The sequence below is a fragment of the Panthera pardus genome, unplaced genomic scaffold (assembly GCF_024362965.1).
Source record: "Panthera pardus isolate Hobbes unplaced genomic scaffold, ASM2436296v1 HiC_scaffold_10, whole genome shotgun sequence".
In the NCBI taxonomy this organism is placed as follows: domain Eukaryota; kingdom Metazoa; phylum Chordata; class Mammalia; order Carnivora; family Felidae; genus Panthera; species Panthera pardus.
The window spans coordinates 61,924,247-61,946,990 of NW_026526655.1; the positions used below are offsets into that span (position 1 = coordinate 61,924,247).

Consider the following 22,744-nt stretch of genomic DNA (forward strand, 5'->3'; position numbering starts at 1 on the left):
AAATGCTACACTCAGAGAGAGAGTCCAACACTAAGATCAACCCTTGGTCATAATATAAAGTAGCCTGCCTTTCCATTAAGTAGCTGAAATAAAAGTGGGTTAATTTTCCCGTTCAGCCTTTCAGCCTGAAACTTCGTGTCAAGAATAATGCATTAAGACAGAGGATTCTTGTGTGGTGCACTCTGTTTACAAAGATAGGTACCCATGCTGGTGGAAAAGGAATCCCAAGTCTGTTTTCTGAGGTCTTGAGATTCTTTTTAATATGTCTCCTTTACCAAGTGAAAAGAAAATTCAACTTCTGCTTTGCATGTCAAGATATAAAAAGATGTAAAGTATTTTCCCCCCAAAGTTATTGACATGTGAATCCAGAACGTGAGTACAGTTAAGTCAGTGATCTTGTACAGTGATTTAGCAAACAGGCTGGACACCTTGATAATTCCTGATATTAATTCCTGATATTCTTAACACTGAGAGGGAATAGAATCTTGGCTTCCTCAGTATATGCTTCTAAAGCAAAACCCCTGTCTGGTAATGAAAAATGCAAAGTTAATTTACATTTGGTCTGCCTCTGCCTTCCTTGATTTTCTAATTGTGAAAGAAAGCATCCAAGAAGAAACTCTACATATAAAAATTTGAGAAATCAGTTAAGTATTTAATTTCTAGCCTGGTGAGATTCCCATTATGCCAAAGGTTGCTACAAGTGATTACTAGAATTTATATGCTCTAGTATCTAATCTAAATAAAAGAGCTTTACTGCCTCCCCGCTCTCCACGAATTAGTGTTTCATTGAATCTAAGATACCATGTATTTATTAGAAGACATACTGTTATTTAAAAAGAAAAAGCACTGCCAAGTTTAAGTGTAAGATGTAATCAATTTTAAGAGATGTTAAAATGTGAAGAAAATATGTATGCTTTAGAGTCTATGAAACATGTTACTTGCATATTCACTAAGTTATATCCCTAAGGAAGGGAATTTATCTGGTATAGTTCTGGGCATTTAAGTAATTGGAAATACCTCTAATAACCTTAGTGACACAACATGGAGGAAACCAACATACTCAACGGCCTGATATTAAATGGGATATTACTATTTGGAAGCAGTGAACATGCCATAAAAATACACATGAGAATTGACAAAAATCATTTTAACAGTAAAATATGAATTCCCTTTCTGCTCACCTTCTGTAGTCTTTCTCATATGTAGTTTCAAAGAATCAAAGGCCCAAAGTCCAATGTCTTTTTCAACTTAATCTTTTGATTTCCATTTGAGAAAGTGACATTATTGGTAATAATGCCTCTAACCACTTAAGAAAAATAGATAACTAGTATACTCTAAAAGATTTGTTTTCTTTAATTCAAATACAGTTACAGTTGAAGAAAAATTCAAATTTTTACTTTATGTAATATCCTTTGGAAATGGAAGGTATTTAATTTAGTTTCTACTTAGGTTAGAGAGTCAGTCAAGTACGACACTGAAATATTTATGCTGGAAGGTAGATAACCTAAATTTTAGTATCTTAAGAGTTTGGGGCATATTTATGAAATGGTCCCAAATTTCTATTGGAATAATTTTTTCAGTAAGTTTAGGTTTTAAACTTTGTTTTAAAATTATTTATAGTTGTCAAACATGGGCCTAAAACCATAATTGATTAAAACTTACTTTTCTGAGATCGTCCTAGCTACATTTAGAGAGACTTGTGTTGGCGAGGTACAAAGTTTGCTTGCCAATCTTGGTCTGCGTCCAAAGAGGCATTTACTTAAAGTATAAAAATAGAAATAAGAAAATAACTTGTCATTCATTTTAGGAAGGATAAAACATGCGATTATGGAAAACCTATAGACACAATTTTTTAACCTCAGAGAATTGAATGCTATGCTATGGACTTACTTCAGCCATTTCCCCTCACATCTTTTTTTTTTTTTTTTTTTTGAGAGAGAGAGAGAGAGAGAGAGAGAGAGAGCGAGCAGGGGAGGGGCAGAGAAAGAGGGAGAGAGAATTTTAAGCAGGCTCTACACTCAGCATGGAGCCTGACACGGGGCTCAATCCTACCACCCTGGGATCATGGCCTGAACAGAAATCAAGAGTTAGATGCTCAACTGATTGAGCCACCCAGGTGCCACCCCTCCCCCACATCTTTAATCTTGACTCAAAGCCCAACAGATCAAAGGTTCAAGATCTATAAAATTTCGTCTAGCATTAAAGATATATTTTATTTTTATTGCTGAAAATGGCTAATTAAGTTCAATTTGTTGAGTAGACAAAATCTTTCACACACGGGATCCATGGGGAAAAGAGGAAATAATAAATATGGGCTTTGCATGCAGAGAAGTTTGAAACTCCTGGAAAGACATCTATATGGAGAAAATTCATCAACTTTGCAGGTCACACTGTTCCTCAAGCAGAGGTCCACTATGATTTTCCTTTTTCCTACTTGATCATATTTTTCCAGGACTGGTGGCCCTGTCTCCCTTAAACTCTGGGTAAGGTACATAGGTAACAAAGCCACACACCTGTGAATCTCACTGGCTACACTAACCATTTTCCTCCTCCTCCCTCACTCCAAACAACAATCAAACCAAACCTAAACTCTTCTCTGCACGTGAAAAAGGGATCATTTTGTCCTTGCAAAAATTAGTTTGACACGCAGATACAATTATTCATGAGATCAAGAGAACAAGTAATCACTCTGCTTTTCTATTTTTGGCCCAGGCCGCATTTGATTTATCCCTGGGGTTTAACTCAGGATGTGAATTGCCCCTTGCTCCAGTTCCAATGCTGCTGACTTATCACAGTCTATGAACATCAGTATTCACAGATACAATAGTAATTTTATTTTCATTAATGACCTACTATTATTATTGAAGTTATATCATATTTCCCTCAAAGACTTAAAATTTTCTTACATTTTAAAATTTAAATATGTTTCAACCATGTAACAGGATATAGATACTTACATGTAGATACTAAATATAGATATTTACATGTAGATTAATACATTTACATGCAGACTGATATATGTAATGGGACATTTATTTTTTCTGGTTGTCTATAACACTTAATCTGAAATAAACATAGATTCTCTGTCTTTGATGTGTTATACATTCTTTCTCTTAAAAATTATTTTTTATTGTTTATTTTCAGAGAGTGAGAGAAGAGTGGGAGAAGGTCAGTGAGAGACGGGGAGAAAGAAAATCTCTGAGCTGATAGCAGGCTACTGACGTGGACTTGAACTCACAAACCATGAGATCATGACCTAAGCCAAAATCAAGAGTCAGACACTTAACTGAATGAGCCACCCAGGTACCCCCATTCTTTCTTTTTAAGATAAACACATGTATTTAATATATAATTTGCAACAAAAGCCAAGGTGAACTGTAATTTTCATTTTTAGCTTTGACAATATAAAAATTAAAATATATATTTCATAAGGTAAAAAATTTTCCAGCCAATTATACTCAAAATAAACCAAATAATATCAGTTTGGCACCACTCTACCAATCTGTTAATAATTGATATCTATGAATGTGTTTTACGATCAACATTCAAAGTGTCATTTTTCATGGAATAAAAAATAGGATTTTTTTTCAGGAGGTAGGAGATGATCATAATAGGAAGGGCTTTGAAGAATTATCAGAATCAGTGCCTTGAACAAAGCAAGTACTGAATATTTAGCTACTATACTGAAATTGAACCATGATTCTTTTTAACACCAGTCCCTTCAACTAATTAGGGCGATTAGTTTCCCTTATTTAGTAGTAATGATGCATCTCATAGTAAATAAAGAATCTTTAAAGTAAATATTAATTTAAAGGGATATTCTGAAAGAAATAAGCAAGTACCAAGAAGAAATAGGAATGAGCAATGAAAGTTGTATAAGTAAAATACCGATTACTTGGTATTTAGGCATTTAAAAAGTGGAAGTGAATATTATTTATACCTCTAGACTTTTATCAAAAATCATTTTTCATTTTAAATGTCCTTTTATCTAAAGTAACAACTGCTTTGACTGAAGCAAAAATTAAAGTGCTAATCCATGCATTTCTGGCCTTTCAAATTTAATTGGGTGACAAATGATTGCATTATCTAGTTCTAATTGCTTAAAAGGCATGTGATAGATCAGCTGCACAACCAGAGACATCTTACTCTGACATTGCTTCATTTGGTTCAAGCATCACTTTTGCTGAAAGAGAAGAAAAGAAAAACACAACTCAGTATTTTATCTGTAGTAATGTTCCTAACAGGAATTCCTGATTGATAAATATACTTAAGCAGTTTTTGAATGACAGACAATATACTAAAGGATTTAATTGCTAAGACTTCAATCACATTCAATCACTCCAGTAGACTATCTTCTTAATATTTAGGACAAAATGGTGATGAAACATTTTTTTTTTTAAAGTAATAAATCATTTACCCTTTGGATCAAACACTAGCACTCTGCCATTCTGTCTATATTTTGGTACCTAAAATAGAAGCAGAAATTAAAACTAGCATTATCATTATTATTTTCATTTGAGGTATTTGAAGTAATTTATGTAGACTTTATATAAACATTTCTATTATCTATGCTAAAATGTAATTTTACACTGAAGTCAATTATTCAAAAACTATATAAACTGATGGTAAAAGAGATCTAAAGTATCCTAAAAAATAGTTTATATATGGTCTTATCTTTACAGCATCTGTCTTGATAATTCCTGCAAAAAAAAAAACCCAAAATATTAAAACTTCCTAAGTCTTTAAACACTATACAAATTTAGAATATAAATAAAACAATGCAGAATTCTGTCAGAAGGGTATTAAATATTGTGTGTGTGTGTGTGTGTGTGTGTGTGTGTGTGTGTGTGTGAATTTATTTAGCAGTGTTACTTCCATCCTAACTGAAAAACCTCTTTCTTTTGGATTATGAAATTGGGTTAAAAAAAAGTCTAGAGAAATTAACCCTTCCCCTTCTCCACATTTCATCTTGGAGTTTATGTAAAAAGAGTTATAGGAATAATATTGCACGTTAGAAAACTGATGTATTAAATAAGCCTCTAATTCTGTTACTGTTTTGGTTTTACATAACTTGGACTCTAGATCCAGATCCAAATACAATCAACAGCAGGTTAAGGACTCCCTTTTCCTACTGAGCTGACACTAGAAATCATAAATTCAGCTTGGCTCATGTTTACAACACCACTTTTCTCCCCTACTTTAACAAAATAAAACAATATATAAACCAAACTATCCGCCACATTCCAATTCATCCGTGTTATGAAAAACGCCTTCATAGAGTGTATTTAAGCCAGAATAAGAGATTTTTCCATGGTATTTGAAGATAAGAGTATTTTAAATAAAATATTATTTCAACAAATACATTTAGAAATTAACCTTTGATTTTATCCAAAAAGATACATTTAAAAATACAATTCTTACCTTTTAAGTTCCCCTATGTATTTATTAGTACTTAGGTTTTCTCTGTTAATGTTTAGCTTTCTTAGGTTACCTTAAATAAATTTTCCTATAACTTAGCCCTTTACATATTTGAATAAATTTAATTTTGACTGTAAAGAGAAAAACCAACTTTTAAGTGTTTTTGTTTTTGCTTTAAGTATGAGAGAGGGCACACTTAAATTTTTCATAAATAACAATTCACTTGCCCTCTCCTTCCCCAACACTTGTTGTCCCTACATCCCAAGCAAGACTTGAAAAAATTGGTAGTAGTAGTATCCACTAAGGATTTCTGGAATACAAAATTCAGGGCCAAAACTGTGGACAACAAAAGAGAACTGCTATTTTATATTGAGTTTTTCTCTTTATAAATCTGTCCGCCTCAAAATGATTTTCACTCTGTGCTGATCTGCACTCTGGAATAAAGCATTAGTACATAAACTTCTGCCTCAGGCTTTGTTTTCTGGGGAATTCTGATCAAGTCACACATTGTATATATATTATCCACCTGATTATCCCTCTGAGAAACTTAAAGACAGCTAAAGTCTATCAGAAAAGCAAGGCATCTTTTTGGGACAAAGAGTTGTAGAAGACCAAACTCTAGCATAAATGCCCTACTTCTCTAGGGCAATAGAGTTCAAAAGCTGAAACAATGCAATAAGGAACCAAGTAAGGCCTTCGCAAAAGAAATCCAAGATGTTCTGTCCAGAGAAGTACTTTCTATTGATTTCCACAATCCTGTGGAAACCCATATATCTGGATAGACATCTTCTTTACATTTACAGCCTTTCTCTCCAGATTGCTACATTCTACTCTTTACCTGAATGAAACATCAGTGCATACAATTCTACCCTTTTCACCTGGTAAAAGAAAAACTTAGGATGCGCAGATCCCAGCCCTTGATGGAAACCCAGGCTCTGCTAGGTCTGGATTTATCATTATCTAGGAAACGTCCATTTAATTTCCTTTCATAAAATTGAACTCTATGGGGTGGAGGGCAGTACAGAGTAATAGTTGAGAGTTGGGGTTCTTTAGTGAAAGAGACTGGATTCACAGCCCAGTTCTACCACTTCTCATGTAAGTTTTCAGTAGGTTACTTAATTTCTTTAGGCCTTGGTTCCTCCATGTGTAAAACAGGAATCACAGTGGTGCCAACTTCATTGGACCATTGTATAGATTTAATAGGATTATTTGGTAAAGTGTTTAGCATAGCACCTGGCACATAAGAGGGATGCTGTACAAACAACTTGATGTTTTATCTAAAGGAAAAACTGCAAAGATGTCCTATGGGGCTGGTTAAGATTGCTTAGGGAAACAAAGAGAAGGTTTTACTGTGATTGAGACAAGCAGACTAGCACTGAGGACTTTTAATTAATTAATTTTTAAAAAATCACCAAAGCCTCAAAGTAATGATACTTGCTTAGAAAGATCACTGACTCCAGGGAAAAAGAGTCATTGAGAACACAGGTAGAGTTAAAGCAGTGGCTTAAACTGAGCTGAAAGAGGTCCAGCCATTGTAGAAATAATATGTATTTTTCAAATAATAATTGGTATGCAAAAGGTATCTCTGAAAGGAAATGCTTTCAGAAAAGAAACACAATAATGGCTGACTCTGAGGAGGAAAAAGAGATGGTTGCAGGACTGGGGTGGGAGGGAGATTTTTACTTTATGCCCATTTGTATCTCTTGAACTTTGAACAAAATAAACGTATATCTATTTTTAAAAAAGCAATTCAAAAAATTTACAACACCATTTTTACCTCTGTTTATCCACCTCTTACAAGCATGTAAGCTGTATGTCGGCCTTGTGCCACTTCAATTCTCTTCTCCACCCAGTGGCCCCTAGTCAAATTGAGGTCATAATATCCAGAAAGAATGGTATATACATGCACACTTTATATATTAATTTCTATTGTATATGGTTAATGTTAACATCACAACATTCAGTTAATTAGCCTTTGAGTCTTTACCAAGTATACCCTCTGGCTTTTGGAACATGGGCAGACTCTTCTGATGTCTTTCAATAGTCCCAGTGGTAAAGAGAACAACACAGTTATGACAGTTCCCAATTTCCATGTCTATTTCATGTCCCAATATTCAATGTCTATTTATAATAAATATTTGCTGAATACCTACTATGTGTCTTATTAGTCTGTGTTAAGCTCTGGGAATACAAGAGAAGCTAAGAGAAGCTCAGAATTTTATAGGGGAAACAAGTACTAAGTTTTCTATATATAGGACAGACCAAGATTCAAAGTACTGAATTAAATGCTTCCCGCTAAGGTAATTTTCCATATTGCCCAAACAGGATCAATCAAATCCCTTCTTTTGAGCTCACAGATGGGAAGTTACCCAAGGAGAGTCAGCAGGCAATGGAGACATAATTGGAAAGACAAAGGAAGAGAGAGTCTAGTCAACAGAACTGTACCCGAACAACTTTCCAGTTCCAGAATCCAGTTCTGAGGAATGTCCTCCAGGTTTGCTATATTCCCCCAGGTATCATGATTTCTACCAGCATCCCTAGAATATGGTATTGTACTACCTGCTATGGGAAGCAAGAGTCAGGCTTCACAATGAATGTGACATTTCATTAGTCAAGTAGGCAGTAAACAGAATGGGAAGAATAGTTAAGCAGTGTCTTAGAAAATGGAAACAGATGAAGTTGGATATATATGTGGGAACAAACTTTAAAAGTCATTAATTACCATGTGCTAAGGATTTTGGGTTTTAATCAGTAGGCAATGGAAAGCAAACAAAAGCGTTGAAGCATCATCATATGACTAGAACTATCTTACCCCCCTGTGGAGGGTAAACTTGAGAGAGAAGGAGGTGGGGGAAACCATTTAAAAGGCTACTGAAATCATTTAGAGAAGGGGCTGTCAAACTACAGACTTTGGGCCAAATATGACTCATTGCCTACTTTTATAAATGAAATTTTATTGGAACAGACATGCTTATTTGTACAATGTCAATGGCAGCTTTCAGGATACAATGGCAAAGCTGAATGGTTTCAACAAAGACTGTATGGCCCACAAAGCCTACAATGCATATTATCTGGCCCTTTACAGAAGAAATTTGCCAAATCCTAGTTCAGAGGAAAAAAAGAGGATGTACAAAGCCACTTGGGAACAAAAGAGAGGTAAAACTGAGGGTCACTAGGCATAGAAGTGAGGGAGAAGAAAAGAAGTTGATGATTCTAGTATGGATAACTAAGATGTGGGTACCAGAGGAGAAACATTCTGTGGGAGGGGGAGGGGGGATAATGAGTTTATTTGGGGAAAATTCTGAGTTGGAGATGTCTGTAGGTCATCTAAAATTAAGTGGCATTCCATTCTGTTAAAGAGAGTTAGAACTTAAGAGAAAAGATGATGTATGGGATAGCTGTGAAAAAGTGGGAATGGATGGCCTGGCCCATGTAGAATAAGACTAGGCCAAGGATAGAATCCTGGGAAATACCAACATTTAAGAGGCAGGTGGGGGGTGCCTGGGTGGCTCAGTCAGTTAAGTGTCTAACTTCAGCTCAGATCGTGATCTCACTGTTTGTGAGTTCATGCCCCGCAGAGGGTTCTGTGCTGACAGCTCAGAGCCTGGAGCCTACTTTGGATTCTGTATCTCCCTCTCTCTCCGCCTCTCCCCCACTCACACACACTCTCTCTCTCTCTCTCACAAAAAAAAAAAAAAAAAAAAAAAAAAAAAAAAAAAACATTAAAAATTTTTTAAAAAAAGAAAGAAAAAATACTGAATGACTAATATAGAAAGATGGGTAGTCAAAAGATGGCTAATCAAAAGATAAATGTATCCAGTTAAGTAAATATATAAAATGTACATGACAAAGTGATTTATAAAGACATAATTATGTGATTAGGTATGTTCAAAACTATTTATTTTGTAAATGAAAATGTACTTTACGGGTCAGGGTGGGGGTCATCATGGGCTCATTTCTAAAAGAAAGGGCTTAGTTCTTGGCTTTTTAGCTGTATTGGTCTGGACTCTTGGTTGCAAGTTACAGAAACCATGTTCAAGTTAGCTTAGGCAAAAGAAGAAAAGTGTTGGCTCATAGAATCCAAGAGTTGAGTTAAATATCCAAGCTGTGTGGAAGTAGGAATTGTGGATACAGCTATGTTCAAGGAGGGGCATGGGGGTTTGCCCTTGTTCATTTCAGCTTCTCCCTGCAGGTGAGCTCCCTGTCTCTCATGAATACAGATTTTCTACACATGGTACAACACACGAGTTTTATATGATATGATTGTAGCATGTATGGAAAAACGGACTCTCTCAATAAAAACTCCAGTCAAAGGCTCAGTTGGTTCAGCTAGTTTTTTGGACTAGCTGAAATGGAACTGAAAAACTCAAGCACCTCATAAACTGGTGCCCAAAGAATATTTGTTGAATAGGAAGGAACAAAGCAAAAGAAAAGAAAGTATTAAACTAGAGCTTTGCGATCCAATATGGTAGCCACTAGACATATGTGGCTGTTGAACACCTGAAATGTGATTGGTTCAATTTAAGATATGTACACCAGGTTATAGACTTAGTGCTAAGAAAAAAAAAAACTTAAAACATCTCATTCCCTTACTCCTCCAGGTAAGTGTTCACTAACCAGCAGCCAATAGGGTGGGCCAAAAAGGTTTTATTTGGATTCTGTAGGTTTCAAAAAACCTTTTATAAAATGAGTTACCAGCATTCAAAATTCACATTTCACAAAATTCTCATTTTAGGTTTCTCTTGTAATACTGGAAGACACACACACACACACACACACACACACACACACACACACACACATACTTTCCTCCATGCCATTTGTGCAATTATCTTTTCCTTTTGGGCTATTTGTTTTTATATGCCACCTAGAATTCTAATATGCAAAGGATAAATTAAGAAATAGATAGCCACATGCTCAGGCCCTGCTACTGTGATGGAGACAGCTGATTAAGCACCATCCTCTATCCTAGAGGAGACTAGTACGGACACAATGGGATTCAAGGACAATCTTCATTGCATAGCTTCAAATGTATATAAAAATGGTTTTAATGATCATCTATCATTTACATTCATATTTAAAAGTGACTACGTACATATTTTATATCTTTCCTTTACAGCATAATGTAGAGCTCGGAGCCCAGACTCTGGAGTCAGATTGCTTATGCTCAAATCTCAGCAAATTGTGTGAACCTGAGCCAGTTCCTTAACCTCTCTAGGATTCACTTCCCTCAACTGTAAAATGAGGACTAAATACTACCTGTCTCATAGAGTTATATGAGGATTAATATAAATAGCTTATAATAAATAATAGCACCTATCTCCTACTGTAATTATAACTACTACAACTCTTCCTCCTCCTATTACCATTATTACTACCTACCACCTAGCAAGGACAGTGCTGAAGGTAAATTCGAAGAAAGCCAGTTCTAAGCGCTTTCAATTTGAGACTGGATTGAGCAAAGAAGGAGGAGAAAACATTGAACATTTAGCTCAAATGGTGGTGGCAAGGGGAGGGGGTAAGAAGCTCTGGAATTCTGTAGTGCAGTGGAATCCCTACAAAGGTGTTGGAATTCGCCTCTGTAAAAATCTTTGTTTTCTTGAGAGTAAAAAAAAAAAATTAAGGTGGATTTGGGGATCACTGGATTTGGTTTTCTTAAATTTTTTTTTTCAACGTTTTTTATTTATTTTTTTGGGGACAGAGAGAGACACAGCATGAACGGGGGAGGGGCAGAGAGAGGGAGACACAGAATCGGAAACAGGCTCCAGGCTCTGAGCCATCAGCCCAGAGCCCGACGCGGGGCTCGAACTCACGGACCGCGAGATCGTGACCTGGCTGAAGTCGGACGCTTAACCGACTGCGCCACCCAGGCACCCCACTGGATTTGGTTTTAAGAGAATGAAACAAAAGACACTTCCAGTGTCTTTTTCAGATTTATTTAAAAAAAAAAAAAAGGGGGGGGGGCGCCTGGGTGGCTCAGTCGGTTAAGCGTCCGACTTCAGCTCAGGTCACGATCTCTCGGTCCGCGAGTTCGAGCCCCGCGTCGGGCTCTGGGCTGATGGCTCAGAGCCTGGAGCCTGTTTCCGATTCTGTGTCTCCCTCTCTCTGCCCCTCCCCCGTTCATGCTGTGTCTCTCTCTGTCTCAAAAATAAACGTTAAAAAAAAAAACAAAACAAAAAAAACAACCCAACTTCCAGGAGTCTCTTGGGGATAAGAACAAATTGGTGCAATTCACCTATGCCCTCTGGGAAGTCAAACAACAAATTTATAATTATTCCACGTGCTGATTTAAGTGTCATTGGGGCACAGTGCAGAGTAGTTTTCATAATCAAAGGCCACGCATCTTGATTTTGGAAATCTCAAGTCCATTTCATTACCTCATAGAAGGCTGAAGACTGGACCTTAGAAGTGATTCACTGTCCAAGCCCCTCATTTTACATAAGATGAAAACAAGGTCTAGGGAGGTTCAACAATTTGTCCAAATTCCAGAAGAATTTTTTATGGCCGGGCAAGTTGTGTCTAGTAATGACTCTTAAGTACAGTCAGTGAATGCTGGCTCCTACTGGCCATTAAGCGGTTTCCCAAATAACAAGTAAAAAGAAAAAAACAAGTAAAAGAAAAAAAGGTGTTTTTTGTTTTGTTTTGTTTTTTTTTAAAGGAGGTGAGAAGCGCGAGGATCAAATGGAGTAGCTGGAAGTTCTGCGATGCAACAAGGCCATTTGCATGGTTTTTTTGGAGGGGAGGGGAGCAGTTGGTGCACGCGAATGGGCAGGTCAGAGAATGGTGGTGTAGACCGCCTGTTAGAACTGCCCAGTTATCATTCACACCCATGTAGACACAAATACTATATCTCTTCCTGAGTGCCGGACTACAGACAAAGGAGGAAGCCAAGTGCGAGGTGCCCCACCAGCCCCGCGGATCCTACCTTTTCGAGCGCCGCCTCGGCAGCCGTGGAGCCCCAGAGCCCGAACCTGGAGGGGGCAGAGAAGTTGAAGTGTTCAGGCGCGGCGCCTGGGGGAGCGGGAGGCCAGGGCTGGGTCGAGCTGCACGCGAGGGTGGGAAGAGGGCACTCGTGGTGCCTCTTACCTGCCCGTGGTTCTTTCACACCGCCCTTCCTCAGGGCGGATACCGAAGGCCAGCCCAACTCGGGGTTCGCGCGGTGTTCTGAGCTGGGAGCTGTACACACGGCGTCGCCATGGAGACGAGACCGCGCGCTGCCGGAGCCCTGGTTGTGGCTCAGGGAAGCGGAAGGAGAGGGGCGAGGGCGGGACGAGCTGAGGGAGCCACTGAGGGCCAGGAAGGAGGCGGGCCGCACCCGGGGAGCTGTGGAGGGAGCGGGCCGGGGAAGGTGGGACAGGACGGGACCCCGCGAGGCCTGCGAGGCCAGGCTGAGGAAGCTGAGCCAGTCCAGGACCGGGTAGAGGGGCAGAGCGAACATAGGGCGGGGCTGAGGGGCAGGGCGGAGGCGGGACGTGGGCGGAGCAGGCTCTGGGAATCACAAAGGAGGCGGGGCGAGAAACCCGGGTTATCGAGAGCCCAGCGGTTGCGTCGCGCTGCGAATAGGATGCATGCAATCTCGAACACACGTCCGGAGGTGCACTCGTTACTTTGAGAAGTGAAGAAAGGAGCGAGATTGGAATGTCGTTGTCCATAACTGAACCTGTTCTTGGCGGGGAGAGGGAAAAGTGGGGGTGGGGATAAAAGAAGTCTTGAGTTGGGAGAAAGGGTTATCTCCAGATGTGGATGAACAAATGTCGCCTGCAGGATTTGGTCTCCAACCTGAGGTCCCCCAAGAAAATGAGTTTCCTGGGGGTCTTGATTCCCCAGAAATCAGATTCGAGTGATTAGAACAGAGACCCTCTTCTCACAGCAGCGGAGGCCACGTCCTGGGATGTGAAATTGAGCTTGGCCAATGGGAGGTTTTACGGCTTAAATAACTGCTTTGGTCACAAAAGGGGGTGGGGGAGCATTTCTATTAGAAAATTCTAATTGTGCCTCAAGCTTGGCTTCCAGGAAAGAATTGGTTGCTTTTCTCCATTTGGGATCGGGAAGTCTCTAGGATCGATTTGTTGCTATGCGACAGGTTTTGAAGGATGACCGTTTTTTTGGAATCAAATCTGGATTCGAATTTCACTAAGTAGCCACAATATATGGAGTATAATCCCTATTTAACTTCTGGGGTTAGGTGCCTTCTTGGGAATGTGTACTTTGGTAGATGATACTGTGCTTCAAATAACAAAGTATATACTACTCTGACATGTAGAAGATGCTTTAAAAGCGGTAAATTTTATCATCAATATCATAATAGAACCAGTTGAATGGACCATTTCAGGAACCAAGAATATATAGAGATTTGGTTATCTTTAAGTTATCCTAATCGTCTGTCCACATTCAATATCCTTGGATTCCTAGGTGGAGGGGAGGAGGCAAAGGAAAAAAGTCAGAATGTAAGTTGTGTGTGTGTGTGTGTGTTTTTTTTTTTTTTTTTTAATAAAAAACTCAATGAGTCCCAGACAAATGCATACCCAGTTTGATCCGGACATAGAAAACCACTATCTCCACTATTATAGGAACACCGTTACATAGCTGATGTCTTAAATTTGAAGACTTTTCATTCAATCAAGACAAAGGGAAATTCATTTTATTGTTCAATGCCTTTGAAACATTAGTTTTGATGAATTTGTTTAGTATTGATAAAAAAGTAACATCTGATTGGCTATTTCCATTATCCCACTCCAAAGAAATGTAAGGAAACCTCAAATTTAACTAAACTTCCTCTTCCTACCCTTCTTTCCCTCAACAGAAGAGCTCAAGTCCATTTGTAGAATGCAGTGTTTTCAATATGTATTTTTCCCGAAAGAAGGGGCAAAAATGGTTTAATGACCTTGGTCGTTAAATTTTCTCCACGTGGGGGAGTGGTTAGACAGCTCTGGCTTCCACCTTCGGCCTGAAGGTCTTCAAGTGCAAAATGGGGATAATAACACTACTTGCCCTGGTAGCTCAGAATATGAAATGAGAGAAAAGTCCCTGATACAGTCTGGCACATGACCATTGATCAATAACTCTTAGCTATTATTACTTCTACTGTAATATTATATATATGAATAAAAGTACCTATTTCCAGGATAGCTGTGAAATGATTAAAGATCATTTAGGTAAAGTGCCTGTTTGAACCAATGATAGTTATCTTATTTCTCTCTGATGAAAAAAATATCACATTTCATCTTTGAGTAACTTTAGAAGTAATTCACCTCCCTTTATAACCTTTGTGCAAAAGTTATTATTGGTGTAATACTCAAAAGTAGAGCACAATTTAGTTCTGGCTCCTGAATTTAGGTCACTGAATAAATTACCCAAAGTATCTATGTAGTGAGGATTTGTTCTAACAAAGTGAAGGGGCAAAGCCAAGTACTCATACAGATACTGAATTACCCCACAACAACTATCTCTTATTAAACTCCATGATTTTTAATGGATAAATTTTTAATACAGATCTGAATGCTAGCAGAACATCATAAAAATGTTTAACATTTGGTGTTTTTTTGATTACAAAAAAGTAATACGTGTTCATGATAGAAAATTTGCAACATACAGAGAAACACAAAGAAAAAATAAAAACCATTTCAGTCAGTAACTTCTTTTTTCCTTCTAGTCTTTTCATGTGCATATATTTATAAAGTTTGTATTAAATGTTGTATACATGGTTAGCATCTCTTTTTGCTTAACATTCTCTCCAATGTCTTAACACTTCCCCAATGTCTTTAAAAAGTCTTCAAAACATTGTTAATGGCCATATGTTATATAATATGTATAAACCACAATTTATTCATAATTTAGTCAATCAGTCTCCAATATGGAAATTTCCAACTTTTCTCCTGTAATTCTTTCTTTCAAGAACATTTATTGAGTGCTTACTGTATATTAGGCACTATCCAACCGTAAAACTAAAGTAGTGGGCAGTAATTATGAAAATAAGGTTTTGATGAACATCTTTGTAAGTAAATCTTTGATAGCATCTTTCATTCTTAGACTAAATTCCTAGGACGATGAAAACAGAACTTCAAAAAGCATTTTCCCAGCTTCAAAGGCAGACTTAAGAAATAAAATTCTGAACTGTAAAATATTAACTTTTTGGAAAATTACCAACAACAGAATTAATATTTATTTTGTGCAAAGTGTGAACTTACCCAGGAGATGCTTTCTCCTTAGTGAGTGTGAAACATCAAGGGTATTTGAAGTGTATTGACTTTGGCTTTTACCTCTAATTCTTTCCAGGATTTGCAGGTTTTCACAATAGGGTGAGATTGTTTGAAGTATATGCAAATTGCCCTACTTCCTCCCTTCACAGTTAACCTGTTAACTATTTTATTTCCAGCTTTCCTCTTGTAAACATAAGGCTTTTCTACATTTCTTTCATTTACTTTCCTGTGTGAAACATTTTGTATCTTCACGGTTTTTAACCTGAAGGCAGATTTCTTTCTTCTAAACCCAAGTTATAGAAAGTACTATATTGTATATAAGACACTAGACCCAACACATCCCGTAGTTAATTTTGGTCAAGAAGCATCACGTAAATTAACCAGTGTATTTAGGGCATTTCATAATACAGATTAAAAGCAATAACCACTCCCCAACACACATACACATACACACACACATAAACACACACATACACATCCCTTACTGTTCTCTGACAATTAAATGTTCATATATAAGGTTGAACCACATGAAGTGACAATTTGTGGATTAAAAACGATCAGATAATGACCTTCATATGGCCATTGGTTCCATCTATGTAATATTTCATTAACTAGTTTATAATTTGTTCAGCCTTCTCCAAATATTGAACTTCCTGGTTATCATACTGAGGATATCCTTTATTATTGCACAAGAATTGTGTTTATTTGACTTTTATAAATACTGGAATCTAGTCAGGAGAGTGCCATAAAATGTTTGTCTGTTATTGCAGAGACAGCAGAGGGAGCCTGGAGCCAAAACATTATTTTAGGCCTCATGTAAATGATGATTGTCTTCCGATTCTTGATGTGTGGATGAATTTAAATACTAGTATGTATATACATGAAAGAGCAATTTAAAAAAAAGTTGGTTGTACTTAATCACTTTTTTTAAAGTTTATTTATTTTGAGAAAGAGAGCAGGAGGGGCAGAGAGAGAAGGAAAGATAGGGAGTCCCAAGCGGGCTCTGCAAAGAGCTCGAACTCATGACATGAGCAGAAACCAAGAGTTGGATACTTAACTGACTGAGCCACCCAGGTGCCCCAATAACCACTTTAAAAGATGGGCAGGGGAAGGTTGGTTGCCGGTCAGGCTAGACCTCATCAGGGTTCACACTGGAATCCCATTGCTTTCTGCTCTGCTCTGAGTGATGCTGGAGCTTGCACACTGCCACCCTGACATATCTGTTCTCCACAATTTTTCCCTTTCAATCCATGATTAGATCACCCATGTCTGTGAGGATTATGTCATGATTATTTCATCAGAACCTGAAAATATGTTACCATCTCCAACTGTATGTCTTAATTTAAAGTGATTGTAGTTTAGTTGATTGCTTCCTCCAGACATGTAAAAAGGCACTTTGATCCTGTCCTCAATCATATCCTTCTAGAAAGATTTCTTTTTTTTTTTTCTTTTTTTTTTTAACGTTTATTTATTTTTGAGACAGAGAAAGACAGAGCATGAATGGGGGAGGATCAGAGAGAGGGAGACACAGAATCTGAAACAGGCTCCAGGCTCTGAGCTGTCAGCACAGAGCCCGATGCGGGGCTCGAACTCACGGAGCGCGAGATCATGACCTGAGCCGAAGTCGGCCGCTTAACCGACTGAGCCACCCAGGCGCCCCTAGAAAGATTTCTAATAAATTACCAGTCCTTTTACAAAGCAGGACATTTCGTTAATGTTAATTAAAGGCATTGTCTCTTGCTGACCTATCCTCAACCATCTTTATCCTCTGTCCTATCTTTTGTTAATTCTCTCCCCCATGGTGTTATAAAGGGGTCCCCAAGGTAGTTGGTGGTGTCACCACTATTCTTCACTGTAGATAGTCTAGGGACTCTTCCAAGTCCCTAAGGTAACATGACTCCTTAAATATAGAGATAAGATGGAGAAGAACTTCTCTATTGTAAAATCTAACAAATACACAGAACATAGAATCAGTTTGCTCTGGCAAGGTGTTCTAAGGGGAGAGGTGCTAAGAAGAAATTCTTCTGCCATGTTAATAACATACAGAATAAAAAGAATTTCCTTGGGGGAAATTAATTTGTTAAACTGTTAGGTTTTTTTTTGTTTGTTTGCTTGTTTGTTTGTTTTGCTTAATGTAGGACACCTTGGGGTTTTAATATGCTAATGTGGTTTGTCAGTCTCTCAGAGGGAGATTTTAAATGTACAGCTTTTCTCAAAGTATTTGACAAGGGAATTTCACTTCTTTTCTTAGCGCCATTTGGGAACTCTTGGATCACTAGATACTTCCTCTGTGATTTGAAAATAACTCCAAGTGAGAAAAATCGCCTGCCCCACCTCAACTTTTTTTTTTTTTTTTTTTTTTAAATAGGATCCATGCCAAATGTGGAGCTTGAACTCACAGCCCTGAGGTCAAGAGTTGTATGCTCCACCATCTAAATCAGCCAGGAGCCCCTTATCTCTCTGCGATTTAATCCGGAATCAGCTAATATAAAAACTGTAATGGAAAAAACAAACAAATGTGGGAATTTTAACCAACTATATATTAAAATGAAGGGCGGTATTGTAAAAACTAAATACATATAGGATTTTTCATGAAAGCTAGAAAAGCAAATGTTGGGGAAAAAATCCCTTTAGAGTATAACCTTTCATTGTTGTTTTTATTCTTTTTTAAAGTTTATTCTGAGAGAGAGTGTGTGAGTGGGGGAGAGGCAGGGAGAGAGGGAGGAAAAGAGAATTCCAAAAGAGAATTCTCCAAAAGAGAATTCCACTGACTCTGTCAGTGCAGAGTCCAATGCAGGGCTTGAACTCATGAACCAAGAGATCATAACCTGAGCTCAAGTCAGTCGCTTAACCGACAGAACCACCTAGACGCTCCCATTGTCGTTGTTGTTTTTTAAACTACATTTCCCCCTTGATTAAGAAACAAGCTCAAGTCAAATAGCCTAAAACAAAACAAAACCAAATCAAAACCCCAAACAGTTGACATTTAAAGTGTTCTCTTTCTCCCTTCTCTCTGCTGGGATTCTCTTTACATATCAATACCCATATTCTAATGTTCAGTCTTTGCTCTAAATGCTGGCCTTACCACCCTGCTGAAAATGCTCTGGCAAATGGTGTCAGGTTCAATGGGGTGCCTTCCTGGGTCTTGTCTTACTAGAGCTCTCTGCTGCATCTGACACAGTTACTTCTCACCCCTTTTTGAAATACTATTCTTTTAGCTTTCACACACCTCTCCTTCCCAGTTCTGCTAATTCATGGGCCTCTCTTTGTGGTGTTTCTGCCTGTGTGTACCCTCTACAATCTTAGTGTTCCCCAAGATCCCCTCCCCATGCCATACTGCACAGCCTCCCTGTGGATGTCGTTTATGCTTCTAGCTGTATCATCTACATGCTGACTAGCCCTAAACCTTCCACTGAGCTCCAAGCTCAGATCATGTAACTATGTGCTGGACATATCATCCAGCCACGTACTTAGACATCCCTTATGCACCTCAAACTCTACCTGTCTAAAACTGAACTTACCAATTTTCCCTCTGCCCCAAATGTCACACTGAGTTTTCACGACCTTGATGTCATTAAATCCAACAGGCATTTTCATCTCATCTGATTTGAACTTTCAGCCATATTTGATACTGTTGGCATTCCCTCATTCATGAAACACTCCTTGATTTCTGTGGGTCTATTGCTTGTTGCTGTGACACTACACCTTTCTGATTTTCTCCCTTTCTCTCTTTCACTTTTTTGGGGGGTCAGGAAACCATCTTCTGTTTCTTCGTCCAATATTTAAATATTGGAATTTCTCCACCACTAGGCTCCTGCATCAGTGGTCAATTGCTGCACAGCAAACTATCTGAGAACTTAGCGGCTTAAAAATAGAGAATATTTTTTTAAATATCAAAAAAAATGGGGGGCCTGGTTGACTCAGTCAGTTACACATCCAACTTCAGCTCAGGTCATGATCTCGTGGTTCGTGGGTTCAAACCCCGTGTGCTGACAGCTCAGAGCCTGGAGCCTGCTTCAAATTCTGTGTCTCCTTCTTTCTCTGCCCCTCCCCAGTTCACAATGTGTGTGTGTCTCTCTCTCAAAAATAAACAAACATTAAAAAAATTAAAAATCCAAAAAACCCCCAAAATCATAGCAAATATTTTATTTGTTCATGATTCTGTGGGTCAGCAAGTTGGGTTTGGCTTGGCTAAGTGATCATGACCTTCAACCCATCTGCTGCTCTTACCTATGGTTGCTCATGCAGCTATGGTCATCTAATAGTAAAACTGGGGACTGGATAGTCCAAAATGACCTTATTCACATGTACGGTGGTTAGTGATGGCTTTTGGCTGGACCTCCCTCTCATTGTCCGTTATCCTCAAGAAGGCTAGTCTGGGCTTCTTACGTGGTAGTCTCAAAGTCAAGAGCAGAAGCTGCAAGCCTCTTGATATCTCAGCTCAGATTCCCACACTGTTTTCGCTATATTCTATTGGTCAAAGTAAATGGGAGACAAAATCACTTTGCAATGAATCATGCAAACCAGGATGAGAGGAGCATATGGCCATTTTTTATAGTATCCTACAACCCCCATCCCTTCTTATTCTGTGTTCACTTCCTAACAGATTTTATCCATTCATTTACCTTGTTGTCCTTTGATATACCATCAAACTCCCTAATATATGTCTCCTTCTCAGACATCACCTCGAAACTCATACAGCATGTGCCTCTTTGACATCTTCATTTGGATATATCAGTGATACTTCAAGCTCAGTAGCTTTAAAACTACAGAAATAGTCTTCTACCAAAAATGCCCTCTCCCAGTGTTCCCTATCTTAGTAGTGAGTATAGCCATTAGCAAGAAGCCTGGGCAAATTCCTCTTTTTTATTCCTCATTTCCATTCCATAACCCAGTCATGTCAATTTTCCATCCTGAACAACTCTCCACACCATGTCCTTCTTTTCATTTCCACCATCTACCACTTTGGACCAAGCTACCAGCACCCTTGGATTACTGCAACATTGCCCTGAGGTTAGTACATTCATTCTTGTCTCCACCAAATCCATTCTCTAAGAGCCAGAGTGATCTTTTAAAATGTAATTTGAGGGGCACCCGGGTGGCTCAGTCGGTTAAGTGTCCGACTTCGGCTCAGGTCATGATCTCATGGTTTGTGGGTTTGAGACCCATGTCGGGCTCTGTGCTGAATGCTTGCTCAGAGCTTGGAGCCTGCTTTGGATTCTGTGTCTCCTTCTCCCTCTGCCCCTCCCCTGCTCATGCTCTATCTCACTCTCTCAAAAATAAATAAATATAATTTAAAAAAATTAAAATGTAATTTGAGAACTTTTTTTCAAAATGACAAACTGTGCACATCATATGTTTATCACCTACCTCTTTCCCTCAGTACCCTTACTAAGATAAAAAAAGAATAAAAAAGGTCTAAATCCACAGCAAAGAGGATGGGGGTGGAGAGGTGACATCATATAGACTGGTTGGTCTTAGAGAGTATGATGTGTCAGGAGCTAAAGTCTATATAAAAATGTATTATTGCAGAATCTAGTAGTGCACTGTGATTACTTTTCTCTCTCTTTCTTTCTTTCTTTCTTTCTTTCCTCCTGGTTTTTTTTTTTTTTTTTTTTTTTCCTGTTGGTCACTGTATCACATCTTTAGATTCTCAAGACTACTTGCTTGGTTAAATCTACAACCCCAGTTAAATCCAGTTCTCTGCCTTCTTCATGCCTGTATCAGTCCAACAGACTGCAGCTAATGGAAAACACATGACTAATTTCATTTTAAATTCATTACGGTTAACCTCCAGGGGGTCCTCAGTGCTGCCCTACCATCCTGCCACATGTCCTTAGTCCATCTGCTCTCCCTCTCCTACACCAGTGGTCTTCAAACTGCAGTTGCTTTCCAAGAAGAAAATAGTTTAAGGAAATCAGCTACAGGATCCTCAACATCTGCATGGACTCTTTCCTGTTTCTGCTTTTCCTCTCACTTTACAAAAGAAAGGCATACCTCTCACCCATCTCAAAGCTCAGAGGTGGCCCTGTGGTGTAAATACTCAGGGGTTAAGCCAAAGGGCGATTCATTTTCGTGATGGATCCAGACAACATCAACAGTTTAGATTTCCCATCTTTCTCTGTTCTATGTGTATTTCAATTAAAGCGGAGCAGCGTCGGAAATAGCGTATCTTGAAATGTTGAAATGTTTTCAGTTGTGAGACATTGTAGAGTAGGGTTGTGAGAACGATGGAGACAGTCTTTGTGGAAAGACCTGGATTCCTCCATTCCCAGGCCGTCAGGAACACAGAGCATTCTTGTGGGGAGAGTCCACGGGAGCAAAGATCGGTGAAAAACAATAAACACTAAAAGTGGCTTTTTAAATATATTTAAACACTGGCAAATCTTTTTAGCTATTCCTAGTATTCATCCTTAGGGCCACGTCATTAGCTAGAAAGGATTTTGAACAGCAGATCACTGTAAATTAATCGCATAGATTCTTTTCGGTGTGACTGGCAGGATTTCTGGGACTCCTGAGTTTTAAAAGACACATTAGATAAAAGCTACAGATAAAGCTTTCATGTGATTTCTTTCAGATTAGGGTGTACATTATTAAATAACGTAGTTAGTACCCACTTTATTAAATCATATGATGAAATATTTATTTCAGTTACAATTAATCCTCATCTTATAAAATGTTAAATATTGTCTACCACCTATTTAAAATAATGGTTACTAGCTTCAGATTCGTTTTGTTTTCAGCGGGCTACAGATTTCAATTTCATTAAATAAACAGAAAATGTGATTATGAGGTCTAAAGAAGCTAATGAAGTTCTTTCTAATTTTTATTTGAAATCTTTATCAAACGACTCTCAAAAGCAGAATGCTAGAGATCAATATATGCTCATAAACATAAATACTACAATAAATACATAAATAAATAATAATAGGACTAGTTAACAATGGCATTTAGAAGTAATTAATAGTATGACTAATTAAATAATATGTGTGAGAAAAATATAACTTTTTAATAGTTTACTTCTTGTCCTAGATATAGCGATTTATTTGATCTCTTTTTAAACTTTATATTGGATATTTAAATTTTATAGGCTATTTTACTATGTATTCTTAAGGTGGTTTTAAAAG

General features: G+C 38.1%; 1 protein-coding gene across 3 annotated transcripts in view; it reads right to left on the reverse strand.

Annotated features, from left to right (window-relative positions):
• Positions 1–13,302, reverse strand: part of ERICH2 (glutamate rich 2) — a 37,603-nt gene extending 24,301 nt beyond the window's left edge. The window contains exons 1-6 of one of the 3 annotated variants that reach the window (XM_053907777.1): positions 13,198–13,302; positions 12,505–13,078; positions 12,344–12,389; positions 4,418–4,466; positions 4,147–4,183; positions 1,663–1,758 (exon numbers count right to left, since the gene is read on the reverse strand). In XM_053907777.1, coding sequence (XP_053763752.1) covers positions 1,663–1,758; positions 4,147–4,183; positions 4,418–4,466; positions 12,344–12,389; positions 12,505–13,070 — 794 coding nt within the window. In that variant the 5' untranslated portion in view covers positions 13,071–13,078; positions 13,198–13,302. Of the gene's footprint in view, positions 1–1,662; positions 1,759–4,146; positions 4,184–4,417; positions 4,467–12,343; positions 12,390–12,504; positions 13,079–13,197 lie in introns of those variants that run through there. The other 2 variants (XM_053907779.1, XM_019459247.2) reach the window with 2 other exon arrangements.
• Between the last annotated feature and the right edge of the window lie 9,442 nt (positions 13,303–22,744).